This window comes from Lipotes vexillifer, unplaced genomic scaffold, assembly GCF_000442215.2.
Source record: "Lipotes vexillifer unplaced genomic scaffold, Lipotes_vexillifer_v1.1 scaffold99, whole genome shotgun sequence".
Classification (NCBI taxonomy): domain Eukaryota; kingdom Metazoa; phylum Chordata; class Mammalia; order Artiodactyla; family Lipotidae; genus Lipotes; species Lipotes vexillifer.
In genome coordinates, this window is record NW_006793908.1 from 1,157,300 (window position 1) to 1,178,083 (window position 20,784).

The window sequence follows — 20,784 nt, forward strand, 5'->3', positions numbered from 1 at the left end:
GTGTCCATGAGCTTTTGTTTTTAGATTCCACATACAAGTAAGATTATATGGTATTTGTCTTCTCTGACTTATTTCACTTAGCATAATGCCCTCAAGGTCCATCCATGTTGTTGCAAATGATGAGATTTCATTCTTTCTTATGGCTGAGTAATATTCCAGCGAATATATATACCACATTTTCTTTATGCAGTCATCCATCAGCAGACACTTAGGCTGTTTCCATATCTTGGCTATCATAAATTATTCTGCAGTGACCGTGGGGGTGCACTTCTCTTTTCCGTATCTTATTTTGTTTCCTATGGTTAAATATCCCAAAGTGGAATTGCTGGATCATACAGTAGTTTTATTTTTAATTTGCTGAAAAACCTCCACACTGTTTTCTATAGTGGCTGCACCAATTTACAATACCTGAAGAGTGCACAAAGGCCCCCTTTTTCTCCACACCCTCGCCAACACTTGTTATCTTTGGGCTTTTTGATAATAGTCATTCTAATAGATGTAACGTGTGGTTTTGATTTGCATGCATTTCCCTGATGACTAATGACGTTAAGCACCTTCTTATGTACTTGTTGACTGTTTGTATGTCTTTGTGAGATGTCTGTTCAGGTCCTTTGCCCATTTTAAAAACCAGGGTATTTGTTTTCTTGCTACTGAGTTGTATGAGTTCTTTATATGTTGTGGATATTAACCCCTAATCAGATACACGATTTGCAAATATTTCCTCTCATTTGGTAGGCGGCCTCTTCATTCTGTTGATGGTTCCCTTTTCTGTGTAGAAGCAGCTCTTTAGTTTGATACAGTCTCATTTGTTTATTTTGCTTTTGTTGCCTTGGCTTATGGTGTCCAATCCAAAAAATCAACCCCGAGACGGACATCAAGGAGCTTACGGCCTACGTTTTCTTCTAGGACTTTTATGATTTCAGGACTTATGTTCAAGTCGGATGTATTTTGAGTTATTTTTTGTGTATGGTGTAAGATAGTGGTCCAGTTTCGTTCCTTTGCATGTAGCTGTCCAGTTTTCCCAACATCTTTACTGAAGAGACTGTCGTTTCCCCATTGTATACTTGTTGGCTCCTTTGTCAGTATACGCACAGCTGTATTTCTTGGCTCTCAATTATGTTCCATTGATCTATGTGAATGGTTTTATGCCAGTACCATATGGTTTAGTGACTACAGCTTTATAATATAGTTTGAAACCAGGGCGTGTGTTCAGCTTTATTCTTCTTTCTCAAGATTGCTTTGGCTATTCTGGGTCTTTTATGCTTCCATACAAATTTTAGGACTGTTCTGTTTCTGTGACAAATGCCATAGGAATTTTGATAGGGATTGCATTGAATCTGTTGATTGCTTTGAACAGTATGGACATTTTAACAATGTTAATTCTTCCAATACATAAGCACAGAATGTCCATTTATTTTTTATTTCCTTCAGTTTCTTTCACTGAAACGTCTTAGTTGTCAGCATACAAGTCTTTTACCTCTGTGGTTAATTTTATTCCTATGTTTCTTATTCTTTTTGATGCAACTGTAAATGGAATTATTTTCTTAATTTTTTGTAAAATGAATTTGTATCCTGCAACCTCACTGAGTTTATTAGTTCAAACAGTTTTTTTTGATGGCATCTTTAGGGTTTTCTATATATAAAATCAGATAATCTGCAAATAGTGAGGGTTTTACAACTCTTAAAACATTTTTTTTCAAATAGTTTTATTGATTACAATTAAACAGGCAGTAATAATTAGACCACCCAGGATGTGCAGACCCCAGTTAGAGTTATACTTCTTCCTTTCTGATTTGGATGCCTTTTATTTCTTTTTCTTGCCTAACTGCTCTGGCTAGAACTTCCAGTACTAGGTTGACTAGAAGTGGCTAGAGTGGGCATCCTTGTCTCTCATTCTTTATTTCAGAGGAAAAGCTTTCAGCTTTTCACCACTGAGTATGACATTAGCTGTGGGCTTGTCATATATGGCCTTTATTATGTTCGGGTACCCTATCTCTATACTGGGTTTGTTGAGAGTTTTTATCATAAATGGATGTTGAATTTTTTTTTTTTTAACATCTCTATTGGAGTATAATTGCTTTACAATGGTGTGTTAGTTTCTGCTGTGTAACAAAGTGAATCAGCTATACATATATCCCCATATCCCCTGCCTCTTGCGTCTCCCTCCCACCCTCCCTATCCCACCCCTCTAGGCGGTCACAAAGCACCCAGCTGATCTCCCTGTGCTATGCGGCTGCTTCCCACTAGCTATCCATTTTACATTTGGTGTGTATATATGTCCATGCCACTCTCTCACTTTGTCCAAGCTTACGCTTCCCCCTCCCCATGTCCTCAAATCCATTCTCTACATCTGCGTCTTTATTCCTCCGCATCGCCAGGCAGACCCCCAACCATTGCGCCACCAGGGGAGCCCTGATCATATGTTTTTATCCTTCATTTTTTAATGTGATATATCACTCATAGGATTTTGGTTAGGATTAGACCAAAGAATACATATGAAAACGTCTTGATTCCATAAAGCAAAGTCGACACTTCTGAGATGTCAGTGTTAGTGTGAAAATGAAGGCCACTTAATCAGGAGTGATACTCTTATCACTGCCATGTTTAAAGTGGGTTAATTTTTACACATTATTAAAAGTGGGTTAATTTTTACACATTGTTATATTACAAATAATCTAGTTATTGCTAATTTTTAAAATAATGGCTGCTTATTTATAAATTTTTTCCCCTGCTGGTTGTCCTCACTCTAAAAATAATTAGGGGAGAAATCCTATTCAGTATTTATATTTAAAAGAATTTCACCCATTCCAAATTACCCCCAGTAATCCTTGGGATTTTTGCTTTATGTAGTTCAGGGCCGTATATTCAGAATTATTTTCCTGGTGAGTAGAATGCTTTATCTAATGAGTATCTTTAAATATAGAACTGTTTTGGGGGGCCTTAGAGTCTATTTTGATAATAATGTAGCTGCTTCAGCTTTCTTTTGGGTAAAGCAGTGGTCAGCAATGACCCACTACCTGCAGCCTGTTTTTGTAAATACAGTTTTACTGAAACACAGCCATGCCTGTTCTCCTTAAGTATCGTTGATGACTGTGGTCACGTCACAAGGGGCAGAGTTTGAGTACTGCTGACAGAGACTGTATGCAAAGCTGAAAACATTTACCATCTGCCCTTTTACAGGAAGTCTGCCACCACTGGGTTACACTATGCATAGTAGTATCAGCCACTCAACATCTTTATTTAGGTATATCTCTTATAAATAGCACAAAGTTGGACTGTTTTCTTAATCCAGTCTTGCACTTTCTGTATCTTTTCATCTTGGAGCCTTGGAGCATTTAGTCCATCTATATTTAATGAAATTGCTGATATATTTGAATTTATTTGTACCATCTATTTGTTACTTCCTCTTACCATGCCTTTGTTTATGCTTCCCCACCCACCGCCTCTCATTTCTTTTATCCTTTTGGATTGGTTTTTCTTACCATGTTCTCCCCCCAACCCCTCATGGTTTGGTATGTACTTTGTATACTCTGTACACTCTATTTCTTGTTGTCATCGTTGAAATTTAAACTCATTTTTAACTTATCAAACTTGCCTTTTAAAAAAATAAACGTATTTTATTTATTTATCTTTGGCTGCAGTGGCTCTTTGTTGCTGCGTGCAGGCTTTCTCTAGTTGGGGCGAGTGGGGGCTACTCTGTTGCGGTGCGTGGGCTTCTCTTGTTGCGGAGCAGGGGCTCTAGGTGCATGGGCTTCAGTAGTTGTGGCATGTGGGCTTATTAGTTGTGGCTCGCAGCCTACTGAGCACAGGCTCAGTAGTTGTGGTGCACAGGCTTAGCTGCTCCACGGCATGTGGGATCTTCCCGGACCAGGGCTCGAACCCGTGTCCCCTGCATGGGCAGGCGGATTCTTAACCACTGAGTCACCAGGGAAGCCCACCTTCTTGCCTTCTTGCATGCATGTAATTATTGTGTGCTTCTATTTTTTAACTCCCCAAAGACACTATTACTGTTATACAGTGTTAGTTTAAATGTAGCTAAATATTTACCACTTTCTTTGTTCTTTTTTCCCCTCTTTAAAGATGGGATTACTTTCCTTAGCCTAAGTATATCCTGTAATATTACTTCACTGAGGATCTGTGGTGGCACATTTTCTTTTGACCTTCATTAAAAAAAAAAAAAGGACTATTGGTATACTTAAGCCTTTCAAATTTAAAGTGGTTGAGGTATCTGGATTAATATCTACATGTTTGTGACTGTTTTCTACTCACTGTTCTTATTTCCTTTTTTCTGCCTCTTCTAGTTTTTATTGTGTTTCATATGATTCTATTTTTCTCTCCTCTCAGTATATCAATTATTACTTCCTTTTAAAATTGTGTTTAGTGGCTGCCCTAGAGTTTGCAATGTACATTTACAACTAATCTACATCTCCCTTCAAATAGCACTGTACTATTTTACAGGTAGTGCAGGTATCCTTAAAACAGTATTCCCAATTCTTCACCCCCATCCTTTGAACATTGCTAACATTCATTTCACTTATCCATATGTTATAATTATCCCATACACTGTTGCTATTATTACTTTAAACAGTTATTAGATCGATTAAGAAGAAAAATGAAATTTTATTTTCATCTATTCCTTCTCTAGAGCTCTTCCTTTCTTTAAGTAGATCCATGTTTCTGAACTAAATTAATCTCCTTTCCTCAGCAGAACTTATTTTAACATTTTATGCAAGGCAGGTCTTCTGGCGACTAATTCTCCCAGATTCTTGTCTGAGAAAGTCTTCCTTTTGCCTTCACTTATATGAAGGGTACTTTCTCACTGGACACCAGATCTTACATGGGTGATCTTTTTCTTTCTTTCAACACTAAACAGTTCACTACCTTCTTGCTTGCACGGTTTCTGATGAGAATTCTAGTGTAATTTTTATCCTTGTTCCATTATAAGGAACAAGTAAGCTGTTTTTTCCTCTGGCCTCTTTCAACATTTCCTTATTGTCTTTGGTTTTCTGTAATTTGAGTAAAATATGCCTAGGTGTAGACTTTTTGCTATTTATTTATCTTTCTGGGTATTTTCCGAGCTTCCTGGATCTGTGCTTTGGCGTCTGTCATTAATTTTGGAAATTTATCAGCCTTTATTGCTTCAAATATTTCTTCTGTTCCTTCCTTTCTTCTACTTCTGATATTCCCATTACTTGTATGTTACACCTTTTGTAATTGTCCTCACAGTTCTTGAATGTTTTGTTGCATTTTTTTCATTCCTTTTTCTCTTTGCATTTGAGTCTGGGAAGTTTCTACTGAGGTATCTTCAAGCTCAGTGATTCCTTTCCTTGGCTGTGTCAAATCTACTGATGAGCCCAGCATTCTTCATTTTCATTACAGTATTTTTAATTTCTAGCATTTCATTTTGATTCTTTCTTAGAGTTTCTACCTCTCTGCTTACAAAACCCATATATTCTTATATGTTTACTTTTTCCATTAGAGCCCTTATATATATTAATTGTTGTTATTTTAAATTCCCTGTCTGATAATTATAACGTGTGTGTCATGTCTGAGTCTGGTTTTGATGCTTTTCTCTCCTGACTGTAGTTTTAAAATTGAAAGCTGGATATGACATATCAGAACTGAGGTAATTAATTAGGCTTTTAATCTGGCTAGGAGAGCAGGTTGTGTAAGGCTTTCTGAAGCTATAGGTGTTCAGAGGTTTCAGTTTCCTCTAATTTCCTTGTTCTTATTTTTTCCCCCTGTTGTCTTGGAGTTTCCCTAAGAACACCTTCTTTAAATAGCTGTGTTCTGTAGCTCTCCCAGCCATAATTCTGGATTATACTGGAACTCTGTTAATATGGTTGTAAGGTGTTGGGGATGTGGGGTGTTTGTTTATACTTTTATGTTTAAAGCTCAGGTTTTTCCTTTTTTGTTTTTTAAATTAATTAATTATAGCAGGCCTGAGTCCCTAGGCTCCGACCTTTAGACACATGCTTCTGAACCTGCTTTTCCCTCCTCCTCCTCCTCCCTTACATGAGATACGAAGGTAAAGGGGGCCGGGCTGGAATTATCTATTTGCCCCTTTTCTCCAGGTCAGAAACATGAGGGAATCTTTCTCTGATCTTCACCTTGAAAACCTGCTGGGGCTTCTGGAGGTAAACCCCAGAAAACTGTGGGGGACAACCCCCCTAAGACTGGGTCCCCAGAGTTTGTAACATGCCAGCTATTCCTCACTTGATCTCCGGAAATTCATCAGAAATACTGTAAGTGTTCCTATGTTACGGGCTCCAGTAGCTTCTGTTTCCAGAAAGCTGATGTTGGCTGAGCCTCTCTATATTTGCCTGTTTCTCCAGATTTTCAGGTAGTGGTTTGCCCTGTGACCTTACTACACTGATGGATCTAAAAAAAAGTCACTGACTGTCAGTTTGCTCAGCTCTTACTTATTTGTGAGGATGGGAGTGATAACTGCCAAGCTGTTTAATTGTGAGAGCTGAAACTGGAAAGCCACCCTCATTTTTCAGGTTTTTTTCCCTTAGCTTTCTGAAAAAACTTACTCCACTTTCTTCAATTGCTGCTGTTCTGGAAAGTTTTCAGCCATTATATCTTTTCACCTTTCATTTTGGATCTCTGATGATTATAATAAGACCAGAGCTTTTTTCATTCAACTGGTGTGCTATGAATGGGTTACAAATGTGTTGATAATGTCTGTTATGCTGGTTGCCACTGGTTGCAAGTAGCCTTATTCATTTACCTCATTGTGCTACGTATGAATGCTATTTTTTATGTTCATTATGACACGAAAAGAGTTGTGAAGCACTGTTTTAGACCTCCTCCCTCAATCATGCCTCTTATCGTTGTTCATTTACATACATACATAACACACATATATAAATATGAATACATGTATACACACATATATATGCATCTTAAAAATTGTATTCTGGCTAATTCCTTCAGATACGTAGTTCAGATTAAAGTCTCTTCAAATGTGTGTCTAATCTGCCTTTAGAGCCATCATTGTTTTTCTGTTTTGTTTTTACAGTTGCATTTGTCTTTAAACTTACTAAGTATACTAATTTTACCAGGCTTTGCAAATATCCTCTAAGAGAAAGCTAGCTTCAGAGTGCAGCTTACCTCTTTCAGTACCTGCCTGCACAAAGTTTTAGTCCAGCATTTTTTAGCGGGAGGTAAGGATACCTATCAATCAATCAGTGTTCTATCAGAGTAGAAGTCTAATTATATCTTAAGGTATGTATTTTCATTTTTCTGATTTTATTTTTTAAAGAACCAGTGATATATACTGGTTCAATTTACTTTTTCTTATCACCTACAATGAAAAGAAAAAACAAAAACATATAGCTCAGTGAGTCTGGAATGTATAAAACTTAAAGCATCATTTTTTACCAGTAAGGTTAGTCAGTATCTTAGCACTGACCTGTACCTGGATATTACCAATCAAAATGATTCATGATCAGAAACTTAACTGTTTCCTGAAACAACATCAAGCTCACTTCTTTAACTAACCTTAAAAATTAGTATTTTTCTTAGTGACAGTAAATAAACAACCTTTTGTAAAACAAAGATAGTATGAAAGCATTAATATTGATATGTGCTTTGGAAAAGCTTAAATAGATATAGTCATGTGCAGCATCCATAGCTTACAGTTATTCAGCAACTTGGAAACCACAGTTGGTAATGGAATGAAGGCTTCTCTTTGTTGAAAATGCCACATTTTTACTAAGATAGACAAGATACTTTGTATTTTTCAAAAGTTTTCTAGTATGCCTTTGCTAGCTGAAAGTAGTCTCACTGAAGTTCATATACCAATAACTTCATCTAAACTTTCAAGATTGTTCTATAAACTCTAGATAGAATACCTCTGTCCAGCAGTCCAGCTCCAGTGCTGCATTAACCAACCTTCTAATAGTAATCAAGCACATCTTTTGTAGGTTTTATCTGTTTCTCCCATATTTCTTTTTTTAAATTAATTTTTATTGGAGTATAGTTTTTTTTTTTTTTTCTTGCGTTATGCGGGCCTCTCACTGTTGTGGCCTCTCCCATTTGCGGAGCACAGGCTCCGGACGCGCAGGCTCAGTGGCCATGGCTCACGGGCCCAGCCGCTCCGCGGCATGTGGGATCTTCCCGAAACGGGGCACGAACCCGCGTCTCCTGCATCGGCAGGCGGACTCTCAAGCACTGCGCCACCAGGGAAGCCCTGGAGTATAGTTGATTGACAATGTTGTGTTAGTTTCTGCTGTACAGCAAAGTGAATGAGTTATATTGTATATATACATATACCCACTCTTTTTAGATTCTTTTCCTCTATAGGCCATCACAGAGTATTGAGTAGAGTTCCCTGTGCTATATGGTAGGTTCTTATTAGTTTTCTATTTTATATATAGTAGTGTGTATATGTCAGTTCCAAGCTCCCAATTTATCCCTCCCCCTGCTTCCCCCTTGGCAACCATAAGTTTTTCTACATCTGTGACTCTATTTCTGTTTTGTAAATAAGTTCATTTGTATCATTTTTTTTAAGATTTCACGTATAAGCAATATCATATGATATTTGTCTTTCTCTGTCTGACTTACTTCACTCAGTATGATAATCTCTAGGTCCATCCATGCTGCTGCAAATGACATTATTTTGTTCTTTTTTACGGCTAATACTCTATTGTGTATTACCACATCTTCTTTATCCATTCCTCTGTTGATGGACATTTAGGTGGCTTCCATGTCTTGGCTATTGTAAATAGTGCTGCAGTGAACACTGGGGTGCATGTATCTTTTCGAATTATGGTTTTCTACAGATAGATAGATATATTTCCTGGAACGGGATTGCTGGATCATATGGTAGCTCTGTTTTTAGTTTTCCAAGAAACGTTTTATACTGTCCTCCATAGTGGGTGTATCAATTTACATTCCCACCAACAGTGCAAGAGGGTTCCCTTTTCTTCACACCCGCTCCAGCATTTACTGTTTGTAGACTTTCTGATGATGGCCATTCTGACTGGTGTGAGGTGATATCTCATTGTAGTTTCGATTTGCATTTCTCCAATAATCAGTGATGTTGAGCAGCTTTTCTTTTACTGTGACTCTTGGCCATTTCTTTGTCCGTATTTCTTTGGAGAAATGTCTATTTAGCTCTTTGCCCATTTTTGATTGGGTTGTTTGGATACTGAGCTGCATTAACTGTTTGTGTATTTTAGAGATTAATCCCTTGTTGGTCACTTTGTTTGCAAATATTTTCTCCCATTCTGTGGGTTGTCTTTTCGTTTTGTTTATGGCTTCCTTTGCTGTGCAAAAGCTTTTAAGTTTTATTAGGTCTCATCCGTAATTTCTTATACACAGTAGTACTCATTGTATAACTAAAATTTGTCACCAAATAACAGTGTAGTAGAGAAACAAAAATCATTCTTGTGTGGCATTGTCAAAGGTTGCAGGAAGGAAGGAAGGCTGTAGATATTACAGGTCGGTAGAGACCTCCCCCTCCCTGCCGTGTGATTCATATACCTCTCCATTTCTCCATGATACCTATCTATCTTATGAATCTTGGTATCACTGGCTGTACCTTTCTAAAATTTACATTTTTGAAAATCTAAGGCACCTGACAAGCAGGAAATAGTAGACTTGGTACAATTATCAGTGCTTTGTATACATACAAATAAACCTTTGTTTCTAGACTTCTATATTTTATGCTTTTGAATGTTTAGGTGAATATTAGAAGAGAGTAGGTGTTCTACCAACCTGAAGAGAGAAGCAGTAAGGTTTTCATACAGAGATACTCTTCATAAGATACCTGAAGTCTGTTTAACTCAGAGGAAACATATAGCATATGTTTACATTGGTCATACATGCAGGGTAAAGCCATTCTCTGCCTGTGAAAGACAAATATCAGTGTTTGAGTTAGGAAGAAATAATTCTTGTCCCCCAAAAAAGTACTTTTTTGTTCTATTTTGCAAAGCCATGAACTCGTCTAACTATTGCAAATTAATGCTAATTCTCTCTGGATTAGAATTTTGGAAAACTTTCCTTAATATAGTGGAGAAATTATTTTTCTACATTTGTTTTATTTAAGTATTTTATAATTTATTTCTACAGAATTTATTACCAGTTATTCATTTAAATAAAGGTTTTATGGTAGCATTTGAATATGTCAGTTAGACAGACAACACAGTTTTAAATCCTACCCATTTGAAAATCAAACGGTATTTTCTTTCACAGCATTCCATTCTAAAGACAACTATATGTGATACTGTTTACAGTTGTGTAGAGGGTCAGAATTAGAACTTGACTCTGATACCCAAAATCTGCCTCTGACTGACATTGTGAAACTGAATATTCTTCCAACTAAAGGTACCCCAAATGAATTCTCAATTAGGATTCTCAGCAGTTAGGATCACATCTATGATTTTCAGGTAAGAGTCTCAAACTTTTAAAATGACACTAAGAGCCTGAAACTGAGCCTCATTCATGCTTTTAAAAATACTTCAAGATCTGTTTTTTTTTTTTAATTTTAATTTTCTGACAGAGAAAGTGATCTTGGACTTAACAGAAAAGAAAAAAAGATGATTATTATCGCAACAGCATAAGGATACAAGAATGGGAAATAAGAATGCCCACTTAAAAGCTATTGTTTCTGTAAGCCATTTAATCCTCCAATGAAGTTGAACACTGAGAAAAAATTTCTGTCAACTCCTACTTTATGTAAGCAATACCAGGTTATGCTATAAGGTTATGCTATAACTGTTTAAGTCTAAATTTGAGTGCCCCCCCAAGTAAAAACTCTGAATTAGATTAATTTTATAAAAGAGGATATGCTGGTGTTTCATATAAGTCTGTTCACAGTTTTAATCCCAATTAAATGACTTCAAATTGCAAGTGGCTATGAAGAGTAAATATAGTCAACATGTTGTTTTGGTTTAAAGATTTTTTTGTCTGACGACCATTTTTAAACTCTTTATTTATTTGATGGTTATCTGTGTCTCCTCAACTAGAGTGTAAGCAGTAAAGGTCAGGAACTTTGTCTTGTTCTCTGCTGTAGTTCTCTGCTAATACTGTACCAGGCACAAATTAGGAGTGTGGTAAGTAGTTGACGTTCCCCTGTTTGAAACCCCCCCCCTCCCCCCGCACACTGGCTTCTTCATGCTCCGAGAATAAAATCTAAACTCTATTTCATGGCCTACAAGATGCTGCTTGACTTGGTCCCTGTCCACTTCTCTAAACTCACAGAACATCCTCAGTGGCTTTCTCTCAGTTCCTTACACATGCCAAGGTTGTTTCCAGCCTTTGTACTCATCTTTTCTGCCTGAGATGCCCTACCTTTCCTATAAGCTTGTTCTTTGTACTGTTTAGCACTCAGCTCTTCAGAGAGGCCTTCTATGGTCCCCAAATCTAAAGTAGCCTATACCCTTCTCCCTTCCCCTGCCCCCACACTATTCTATCATGGCTCTCTGAAATAATTTTGGTCATTTATTTGATTTTCCTCATCAGTATGTTAGCAGGGGCCTCATCTATTATAGCTCAAGCTCTTAAATAGTGTCTGGCACTTGGTAAGTACTCAAATATGATTAAATGAATACTGTGCTGGAAAATAAATATTACCAATAGAGCAACCACACCAAGTTTAACTCAATAATTCAGCCTCTTTTAAAATAGTTAGAGCTAGCATCGTCCAGTCTCTACTAAAATAGATACAATAATTCGAGCTTACTACATAAGGCAAGCCCCCTCCCATTTCACACTCAGCTCAAATCGATGCTCTTCTGTAACTTCTACCTGCCGTTTTTGTGCCTGGCATACCCGACAGATAAAACAATATGTTTGCTTTATCTTCACAGGATGTCTTTTTAGGCTGTCCTCAGCGCTGTCAAGTGTCCTTTTCTCCTTCCTCCATTCATCCTCTGTTCATCAGCTGATGTTAATTAATTTCCAAACTCCTTGCCACTCGGGACATATTTACAGTCACTGTTACTTTCAATATGGCATCCTGAACGCCAACTACTAATGACGGGTTAACTCACATAGAGTACAACGAGACTAGTATTCTAATAATGTGGTTTAAGATTTCATTAATTTTTTTGGAATTCTTAGTCAGTAGCACCCAGAGCTCACAATTCTAAAATCTCTATCTTTTTTCACATGAACACAAATCTCCTTCAGTTTTCACTGTGCCCAGACCAATGGGTAGGTATATGTGAGCGTGTGACTCTCCTGTTTGCATTCTAATAAAGGAAATAAGCTGTGAGTACAAAAAGGTAGTAATAAAAGGTAGAAAGTGATAAGAGCTAGGGACGTACAGCAGAGAGGTTTTACACGGTGGTATGAACGTCATCAGCTAGGGGTATGTTTGAAGAGTAGACCACTCTGAGTGGGAACAAAGAGTATGTGAAGGAGACAAACGAGAGACAAAATGAGGCTGGATTCTGGAAAGCCAGAAACCATGCCGAGTGTGCACTGAGCGCTTACTGAAGACACCTGTGTGTCGGGGTGATACATTATACGATCAAACTGCAGTAGGAAGAAAAACTTAGCATGACGGAGAATAAACTGGAGGCGGAAAACTAATTAGAAAACAACTGCAATGGGTATGGGGGAATGGATATCTGAAGTATTTCACAGGACTTTTATCAAATCTTAAAGTGTGGTTAGTTCTCTCCCAAATTTAAAAATAAAATCTTGTTCCCATGTTCTTTCCAAGTCACAGACATTGAGTGAGCCTTGCCATGCAGAGAGATACCTCTTGTCTCTGGGTCCATACCTGTCATCCCCATCTGTAATTGTCCCTGCTGAAAGCAAGATCAGTATGAATTGCATCATGCAATGCAAACACTGCATCTGCTTCCTTTCTGAAATAGGGTTACATAATTAAAACAAGGCCACAGTAAGATTCCTTTTTACTTGCTGTAGACTGTACTGACCCAAAGCAATGCTCACTATTTAAAAAAATATCCTTAAATTACAGTAATAATGCCACATGTAATTTGCTCTGCATTACACCTGGCCTGCCTTAAGCACTGATAAACTCTATTTCAAGTTTGCCCAGTTCCAAGATACCTGGTAGGATTGATTCAGTCCTGAAGGGAAATGACTCACAAATGACTTACTCATTAATAATCAGGTCAGGAGCAAAACACAGCAAGTTTGAACTTGATTGTCTATATGATCTCCACCCCAGGGCGAATGACATGAGAAACATCCATGAATATTGCAGTAGGGTCATTTGGTCATCCAGATGTAGGTTCCTGAATCCTGAATTAAGAGGAATAAAGGTATGAGGAAACATTCTAGTTGCCAAAGAGAAGATCATCTCTCTGGGAACTGCCAAAGACAGTTTTGGAGGACTCTTAACAGACAGAGGAAATGAAGCACAAAGTGGGCACAGTTTTCCTTTGACACGTTAAGACCAAAGCCCTCAGTACTTTTTAAGAGCATTCAATGTCTGAAAACTTAAGAGTTGGCAATTTTTGTCACCTTTGGCCTATGTGAGTAAATATGGACTAAATAGTAAAATAGAAAGCCAAGAGTCCTGTCCTGGGATGTTACTCATTCAGTGAATTTAAGTTAAAAAAATTTCCCCTGATATTTATACCTCTTTCCCCCTTGAGGGAGTGGGGATGGCAGGAGGCCATGGGACCAGGGCGATAGAAAGCCCGAATGTTTTATTTAAAAGATTCTAAGACTTGTGCCTCAGTTGCGTTATCTTTGCATCTTACCTGGTATCGCCTTCGCCCATTTCACCGCTGCGATCACCTGCCGCCCACCTAACATGTTGAGTGTAGTCATGATCCGCCAAGTTGTATCTGGAATGGAGCTGTCGTAGCCCGCATATATCACCTCCGGCTCAATGACCTCCAGCAGTGACACCAGGGTAGGGGTGAGTTGCGGTAACGTTGCAGGGACTATTGTTTTGTTAGCAGAATTTTCAGAACTTTCTTGTGAGACTCCTGTAGTGGCCTGCTGAATTCCTTTTATCTTTTTCTTTGTTTTTCGAGCTGTGGGTATATTAAAAAAAAAATACACAGAAATCAGCTGTAATGGGAAAATCTGGGCAGCACAGTTTATTAAAGAGGTATTTTAATTTCTGCAACTATTTAATTTGAAAGAGGAGAAATCTTTTATTTAGCAATTATGATAAGAGAAAAACACATTTTTGCCTGAAAGCAAAGGATCAAGAGGAACCCGTTCATTTATTAATTTCCTCTACAGATAAGCCATTCTTCATTATAGTTATACTTTATATCAAATTAAGTGTCTTACAACACTATGTTAAAACAATATAAACAAATCACTCGCCTAGATTCTTCCATAAAGTAATTTCTGTTTCAGTTTCACTCCAAAGTAAAAACTGTCATTAGTTATACAAGGCAAATTACTTTTATTATCAACTGAAAGAAAGAATCTCAGTTTGTAATCCCAGGCTAGTAACTGTGGCTTACGGTTAATCTAATTATGGGTATATGTAATGAAGAGAGTGATACTGTTTAGAGGCTTGCACAAAGTCCCCTTCTTATCAAGATAGTAAGATAACATAGGAGGTCACACACTAAAAACAGTATTAGTTCTAACAGCAGAAGAATCCACTTTTTACCTCTATATGATGGATACGATACGGGACTTAAAAACCTTCGTGGAGATGAAGAGAAAAACTTTAAATTTCTTTACATAAATTACCAGTGGATAATTTCCCTTTTATAAGAGATTTATATTCATGACTCTATAAGCCTAAAGTATCCATTTTCATGTAATATATAAAGTAACTAAAACCAGTTTGACTTAGTTTGGAACAGTATAGTCAAATTACAGCATGGATTCTATAGATTTTTTAGTATTCATACTCTTGAATTTACTTGTTCTAGTGACAAATAAAAATATTAGGCAAGAAAAGAATTTTAGCATTCCTAAAGAGAAAGCACTCAGAGCTCCAAGGAAGGGCAAGGAATGTAATTTGTATGAAAGAAGAAATGTACCTATCTCAGTTGTCAGGTATGTGAACCATTTTGCTAAGGGAAAAGTAAATGCTAATCACATTTAAAAATAATTATTAGATCCTCTGCCCCTAAAATGCCAAAGTACCTAGTTTGTGGAGGACAGATGTGGTGGCGAGAACTATGTATCTCAATATACAGTGTGTGTTAGAAAGGAAAAACACCCTGTTGTTTACACTGAATAGAATGGTCCCATTTCTTATTGTGCTCTGTGCTGAGACATTTAAGAATTTTTAGTTAACATTTCAAAACAGAGAAACAGGATCACGATAGATCTGTTCTAATTTATTTTACCACGCTCTATTGAAGATACAGTATGCTGTAGTAGTAGAGACAGCATAAATATGAAACCAGCATGTTTGAATATAATCCTGGCTCTGCCACTGAGTAGTGGGGTATCTGTGCAAGTTATTCCCTGCGCCTTAGTTTCCTCTTCTGTAAAATGAGGATAATATTGGTACCTACCTCATAGGGTCCGTTGATAACTAAGTTAAAATAATATAAAATGCGTAAAACAGTTCTTGGCACATGTTAAGCGCTATATAAGAAATGATCATTGCCACAACTGGTGGTAAAATACAGTTGTAGAATATTTTGAATTCACATAGTCCAAGTCTACAGAGGAGTGATGAAGTTTTAAAAAAGGAAGAGCTCGTACACGTAAGGAAACCCTTTAAACAGCCAAAGGTATCTCACTGACACCCAGATCTCCAAATCGTGGAATGTACTTTGTTGTTGACAAAGTAAACAAGAACATGCATATCCCCAGTCAATACACTGAAACAGTACGGTGAAAACTTCAATTAACCATAACTTTAAATTTGTCTAGAATATGTGTTCCTACACTCCACATTAGAACAAAGAAGGACGGACAATGACGAACTGGAGGATTTTAAAGTCTTCTCACCATAAAAACTCCTAGAAGAGAACATGGGCAAAACATTCTGATATAAATCGTACCAATGTTTTCTTAAGTCTGTCTCCCAAGGCAATAGAAATGAAAACCAAAATAAACAAATGAGACCGAATCAAACTTACAAGCTTTTGCACAGCAAAGGAAACCATAAAAAAAAAAAAAAAAAAAAAAACAACGAAAAGACAATCTACAGACTGGGAGAAAATATTTGTAAATGATGTGACTGACAAGGGCTTAATTTCCAAAATATACAAACAGCTCATACAACTCGACAACAAGGAACAAACAACCCACTGGAAAAAGAGGCAGAAGACCTAAATAGACGTTTCTCCGAAGAAATACAGATGGCCGATAGGCACATGAAAAGATGCTCAACGTTGCTAATTACTAGAGAAATGCAAATTAAAACTACAATGAGGTACCACCTCATGCCGGTCAGAATGGCCATCATTAAGAAGTCTACAAATAAGAAGTGCTGGAGAGGGTGTGGAGGAAAGGGAACCCTCCTGCACTGTTGGTGGGAATTTAAGTTGGTATAACCACTGTGGAAAACAGTATGGAGGTTACTCAGAAAACTAAAAATAGTTACCATATGATCCAGCAATCCCACTCCTGGGCACATGTCCACACAAAGCTATAATTCAAAAAGATACACGCATCCCTATGTTCATAGAAGCACTGTTCACAATAACAACCTAAGTCTCCATCGACAGATGAATGGATAAAGAAGATGTGGTACATGTACACAGTGGAGTACTACTCAGCCATAAAAAAAACCCCCAAAATAATGCCATTTGCAGCAACATGGACGCAACTAGAGATTAGCATACTAAGTCAGTCAGAAAGAGAAAGGCAAATACCATATGATAACACTTGTATGTGGAATCTGAAATAGGACACAAATGAACTTATCTACAAAACAGAAACAGACTCACAGACACAGAGAATAGACTGGTGGCTGCCAAGGGAGAGTGTGGTGGGGGAGGGCTGGATTGGGAGTTTGGGATTAGCAGATGCGAACTGGTACATAAAGAATGGATAAATAACAAGGCCCTAATTTATAGCGCGGGGAACTATATTCAATATCCTGTGATAAAGTATGATGGAAAAGAACGCATCTGTATGTATAACTGAGTCACTCTGCTGTACAGCAGTAATTACCGCAACACTGTAATTCAACTATACTTCAATAAAAAAAACGTAAAAAAAAATAAAGATCAAAGGAAAAAAATTAAAAAATCATCTTCTATACTCAATATATAATCAGTTTAATTTCTTACTGCTTATCTAATTAGAACTGATGCTTCAAGCTCAGAAAGGCCTATTGAGCCCAACTGTGTTGTGCTGACTATGTACTATTTTCACATAACTGTGGCAAGGAGTCGTTAATTGAATTAGTTAAGCAATCACTATTTTTAATCACAATTTAGTTAATAAGATTTTTCTCTAAGTTCCTGACCCCTTGGAGCATACAGGAGATTAGCCGTCAATATATGATCTCTACAGAAGTGTTCACGAGGCTGTGATAGCTCCATTTCTTTCTTAAGAAAAGTAAAGAAATCTTATTTAGCTTAAAACTTAGCTTAAAAATATTAGTTATGAAATCTGATACCATAAGCCTCCTTGCCTATAAGTTCCACTTGACCCTCATGACAAAAATAAAACTATAATTAGGAATAATTACAATACACCTTAAAATGAAAAAACATTTAGGATCACCATTAAAAAACTGACTGTACTCAAATGCCAGGCACTTTAAGCAGTGAAGAAGGCTGCCTTAAAATAAATCTTGAGAGTCACTTGTATGGAGCAACAGCATCAAAATACAGCACTTGCGGTACTAACTTAACATTTATGGAGAGCGCTGGGCTCTGAGAGAGTTGACTGCTTCTGCAAGATTACTCTGAGAGGGCTATCGTGAAACTGCTTTGCTTAGGGGAAACACTCCGATGAACAAGAGCACATTTTTTTTTTTTTGCCGTATGTGGGCCTCTCACTGTTGTGGCCGCTCCCATTGTGGAGCACAGGCTCCGGACGAGCAGGCTCAACGGCCATGGCTCACGGGCCCAGCCGCTCCACGGCATGTGGGATCCTCCCAGACCGGGGCACGAACCCGTATCCCCTGCATCGGCAGGCGGACTCTCAACCACTGCGCCACCAGGGAAGCCCCAAGAGCACATTTTTAAAGATTGTTTAAAGAAAAACAAAGAAGAACAGTGTAGTTCAGCCATGTGTTTCATGCTTAAGTACTAAGTATTATTAAGTATTACTGCCCACCAAATACTTCTGGGACACACACATAACCTACTCCAAATAAAAGTTTTATATATACTGGAATAATTTAAAACAAAAGTGAGGCTTTCACACTAAAACCACATATACACAAAAACTCTATTAGATTTTTTAAAACCTTTCTTTAAATTTTTCTACAAGTAGAGTTACATTATCAACTGCATGATATGTGCTACCTAATAGCTAATATATTATTAAATAACAAACTAGAACTGTGTAGTGTAAGCGGACATAAGGTTAATAATCTTGGTCCCATGAGGGTCCAAAATAACCTCTTTGAGTAGAAGAATGTATATCAAAGACTAGCATGTAGTAGCTCTTGACAAAGGCTAGTTTCCCCACTATTCTGATATTTTATATGACAACTTATAGAAGCATGCAGTGTGGCTGTTTTTTTATTTCAGTGTTTTGAGAAACTGCAGCTTAGTTTAAATTGTACGTTTAAATTTTATTCATTCAAAAAAGTTGACTTTTCAGCGGAAGACCTGATTAGAAATGGCAGTGATGGTATATTGATAATACAGAGAAAATGAGATGTCACTCGCTGCCTTTGGTCTTCCCGTGAGGTAAAGGCAAAGGCAAAGGGCACTACAGCTGTTACTAAATTGTAAGAAGGAGGAGAAATGGGACAAACTTACTAACCTGGTCCATCAGAATCATTATTTTATAGGTGATCTATCTTATTTCTTTTGAATAAAAAACTTCCCTTATACTTGGGATAGGGGAGGAATTGCTCAAAAGAGCATTATATGCTTAAAGCTCCAAAGATCAAAGTTAAGCTAGATGTGTATTTGGGAAAGCATCTAAAATGTTACTGGGTAAGCAACCACACTATATTAGTGATATGACAGGATTTTATCTGAGCTTGTCCTTTGAGTAAACTTATTTCTAAACATAAAACAGCTGAGATGAAAACATGGGGCTTAAAGGAAGGTAGTAAAACTGGGGCTGGAGAAAAAAATATATAAACCAAGCACTAAAACCTGACATGCGTGAGAGAACAGAAAAATGAAACTAAAATATGCACAGAGATGTGATATGTAAGAAAGTTAGGAATAACTATCTGGTTTTTTTGGTAACAGGAAGAAATTATCCTTGTGGTACTGAAAGTGAACTTCTACACGAATGTGTAATCAATCTCTGTAGCTTTGGTAACACCTACAAGAAGATGGGCATTTATCATTTTCTTTTTTTAAAAATATTTTTGGGGTTTTGTGTGTTTGGCCGCACCGCGCAGCATGCAGGATCTTAGTTCCTCAACCAGGAATTGAACCCATGCCCCCTGCATTGGGAGCGCAGAGAACCGCTGGATCACCAGGGAAGTCCCAGTTATCATTTTCTTTAAAGCAATGTTTAACATGTTGACACTCTGTAATAAAGTGACTGGTGTGTCACGAAGGTCTGTAAAACATGGAGAAGAAAAGACTAATTTAATCTGTCTTTTTTGCTATCGAAGTAATATGAAGAACTGAGAAGATAATGTTGTGTGTCTGGTTTGGGGAATTAGACTACAGTCACACCCATAAATCTACTTTGTATTTAAAAACATATACACACAGTGTGTACTAGATAGCGCCAACAGTCTCTCTTCTGTCAAAAGAACCACATGGTTTGCATTCTCCCTCTAATATCACCATATTCGACAAGATTAGTCTTTCCAAAATACAAGTCTGATCATGTCTCTGCCCTTATATTCCACCTACTCCTACTCAACTTCTCTAGATTTAAAATTCAACGTTGCTTCTTCTAGAAAGCTTTCCCTGCCTTTTAGGACAGAATTAGGTGACCTTCCTTTTGCTCCTGTAGCTCTCTATTCCTTTTGTAGTGTGCTGCACCATTTTGTGATTGACTCTGCAACCTAACTAGACAGGCAAGTACTTGAATACAGGCACTATTTTATTGATGTTGAATGCAGACACTGTTTTATGTCTAGTGCTTGCCTTGGTGAGTACTTGCTGAATCAAAGTGCACAGGGGTTACTAGATCACCACTACCACCTTCATGGAACTTGCAGTTTCAACTAAGGCAAAATTCCAAACTTTTTTCCAGAGGAAAGATTTTAAATGATGAGATCAATTTTAATTATACAGCTTGTTATATAAACCAGGATATGAAACTTATAACTAGTTTCAGATTTCTTCTTTGCTTGAAAAACAAACAAAACCCATCCAATGCCTCCTTGAGGAGTTCCCTCCCCCGCCCGTAGATTTGTAACAGAAGATTTATATATACACATATGTGCCAAGTAAAAGGTAAATAACAGAATAATGGACATGTAACTGTATCTAGTATAAAAACATTTCTAACCCTAGCAAATAGTTTTGAGGTTGAAAAAAGAAATAAGAAAGGTCAAAGTAATGTTTATTCAAGTCTTATAAGTTTCATTATTACATAATTTTCTTTCTTAGCATATAGTCTGGCTACACTGAATTCAGTGTGTACAGTAAACGTTGGTGAATAAACTTAAGCAGAATATGAAATACTCATTAAAAAATCCTACTTTTAATTCTTACATCTGGTTATGTATATTTTAAAAAGTAAAACAAATTTTTATATGATACAGAGACAGTTCATTTTAGATATTTACATTACCTTCCAGGTTCATTCCTG

The 20,784-nt window shown here is 37.2% G+C and overlaps 1 protein-coding gene across 1 annotated transcript in view; it reads right to left on the reverse strand.

The window, feature by feature from the left end:
* The window catches only part of NR3C1 (nuclear receptor subfamily 3 group C member 1), a 128,348-nt gene that overhangs the window by 2,319 nt on the left and 105,245 nt on the right, over positions 1-20,784 (reverse strand). Inside the window, exons 5-8 of the mRNA XM_007466860.1 lie at positions 20,767-20,784; positions 13,695-13,973; positions 13,086-13,230; positions 9,727-9,857 (exon numbers count right to left, since the gene is read on the reverse strand). Of these exons, the coding sequence (XP_007466922.1) occupies positions 9,727-9,857; positions 13,086-13,230; positions 13,695-13,973; positions 20,767-20,784 (573 nt within the window). The remainder of the gene's footprint in view (positions 1-9,726; positions 9,858-13,085; positions 13,231-13,694; positions 13,974-20,766) is intronic.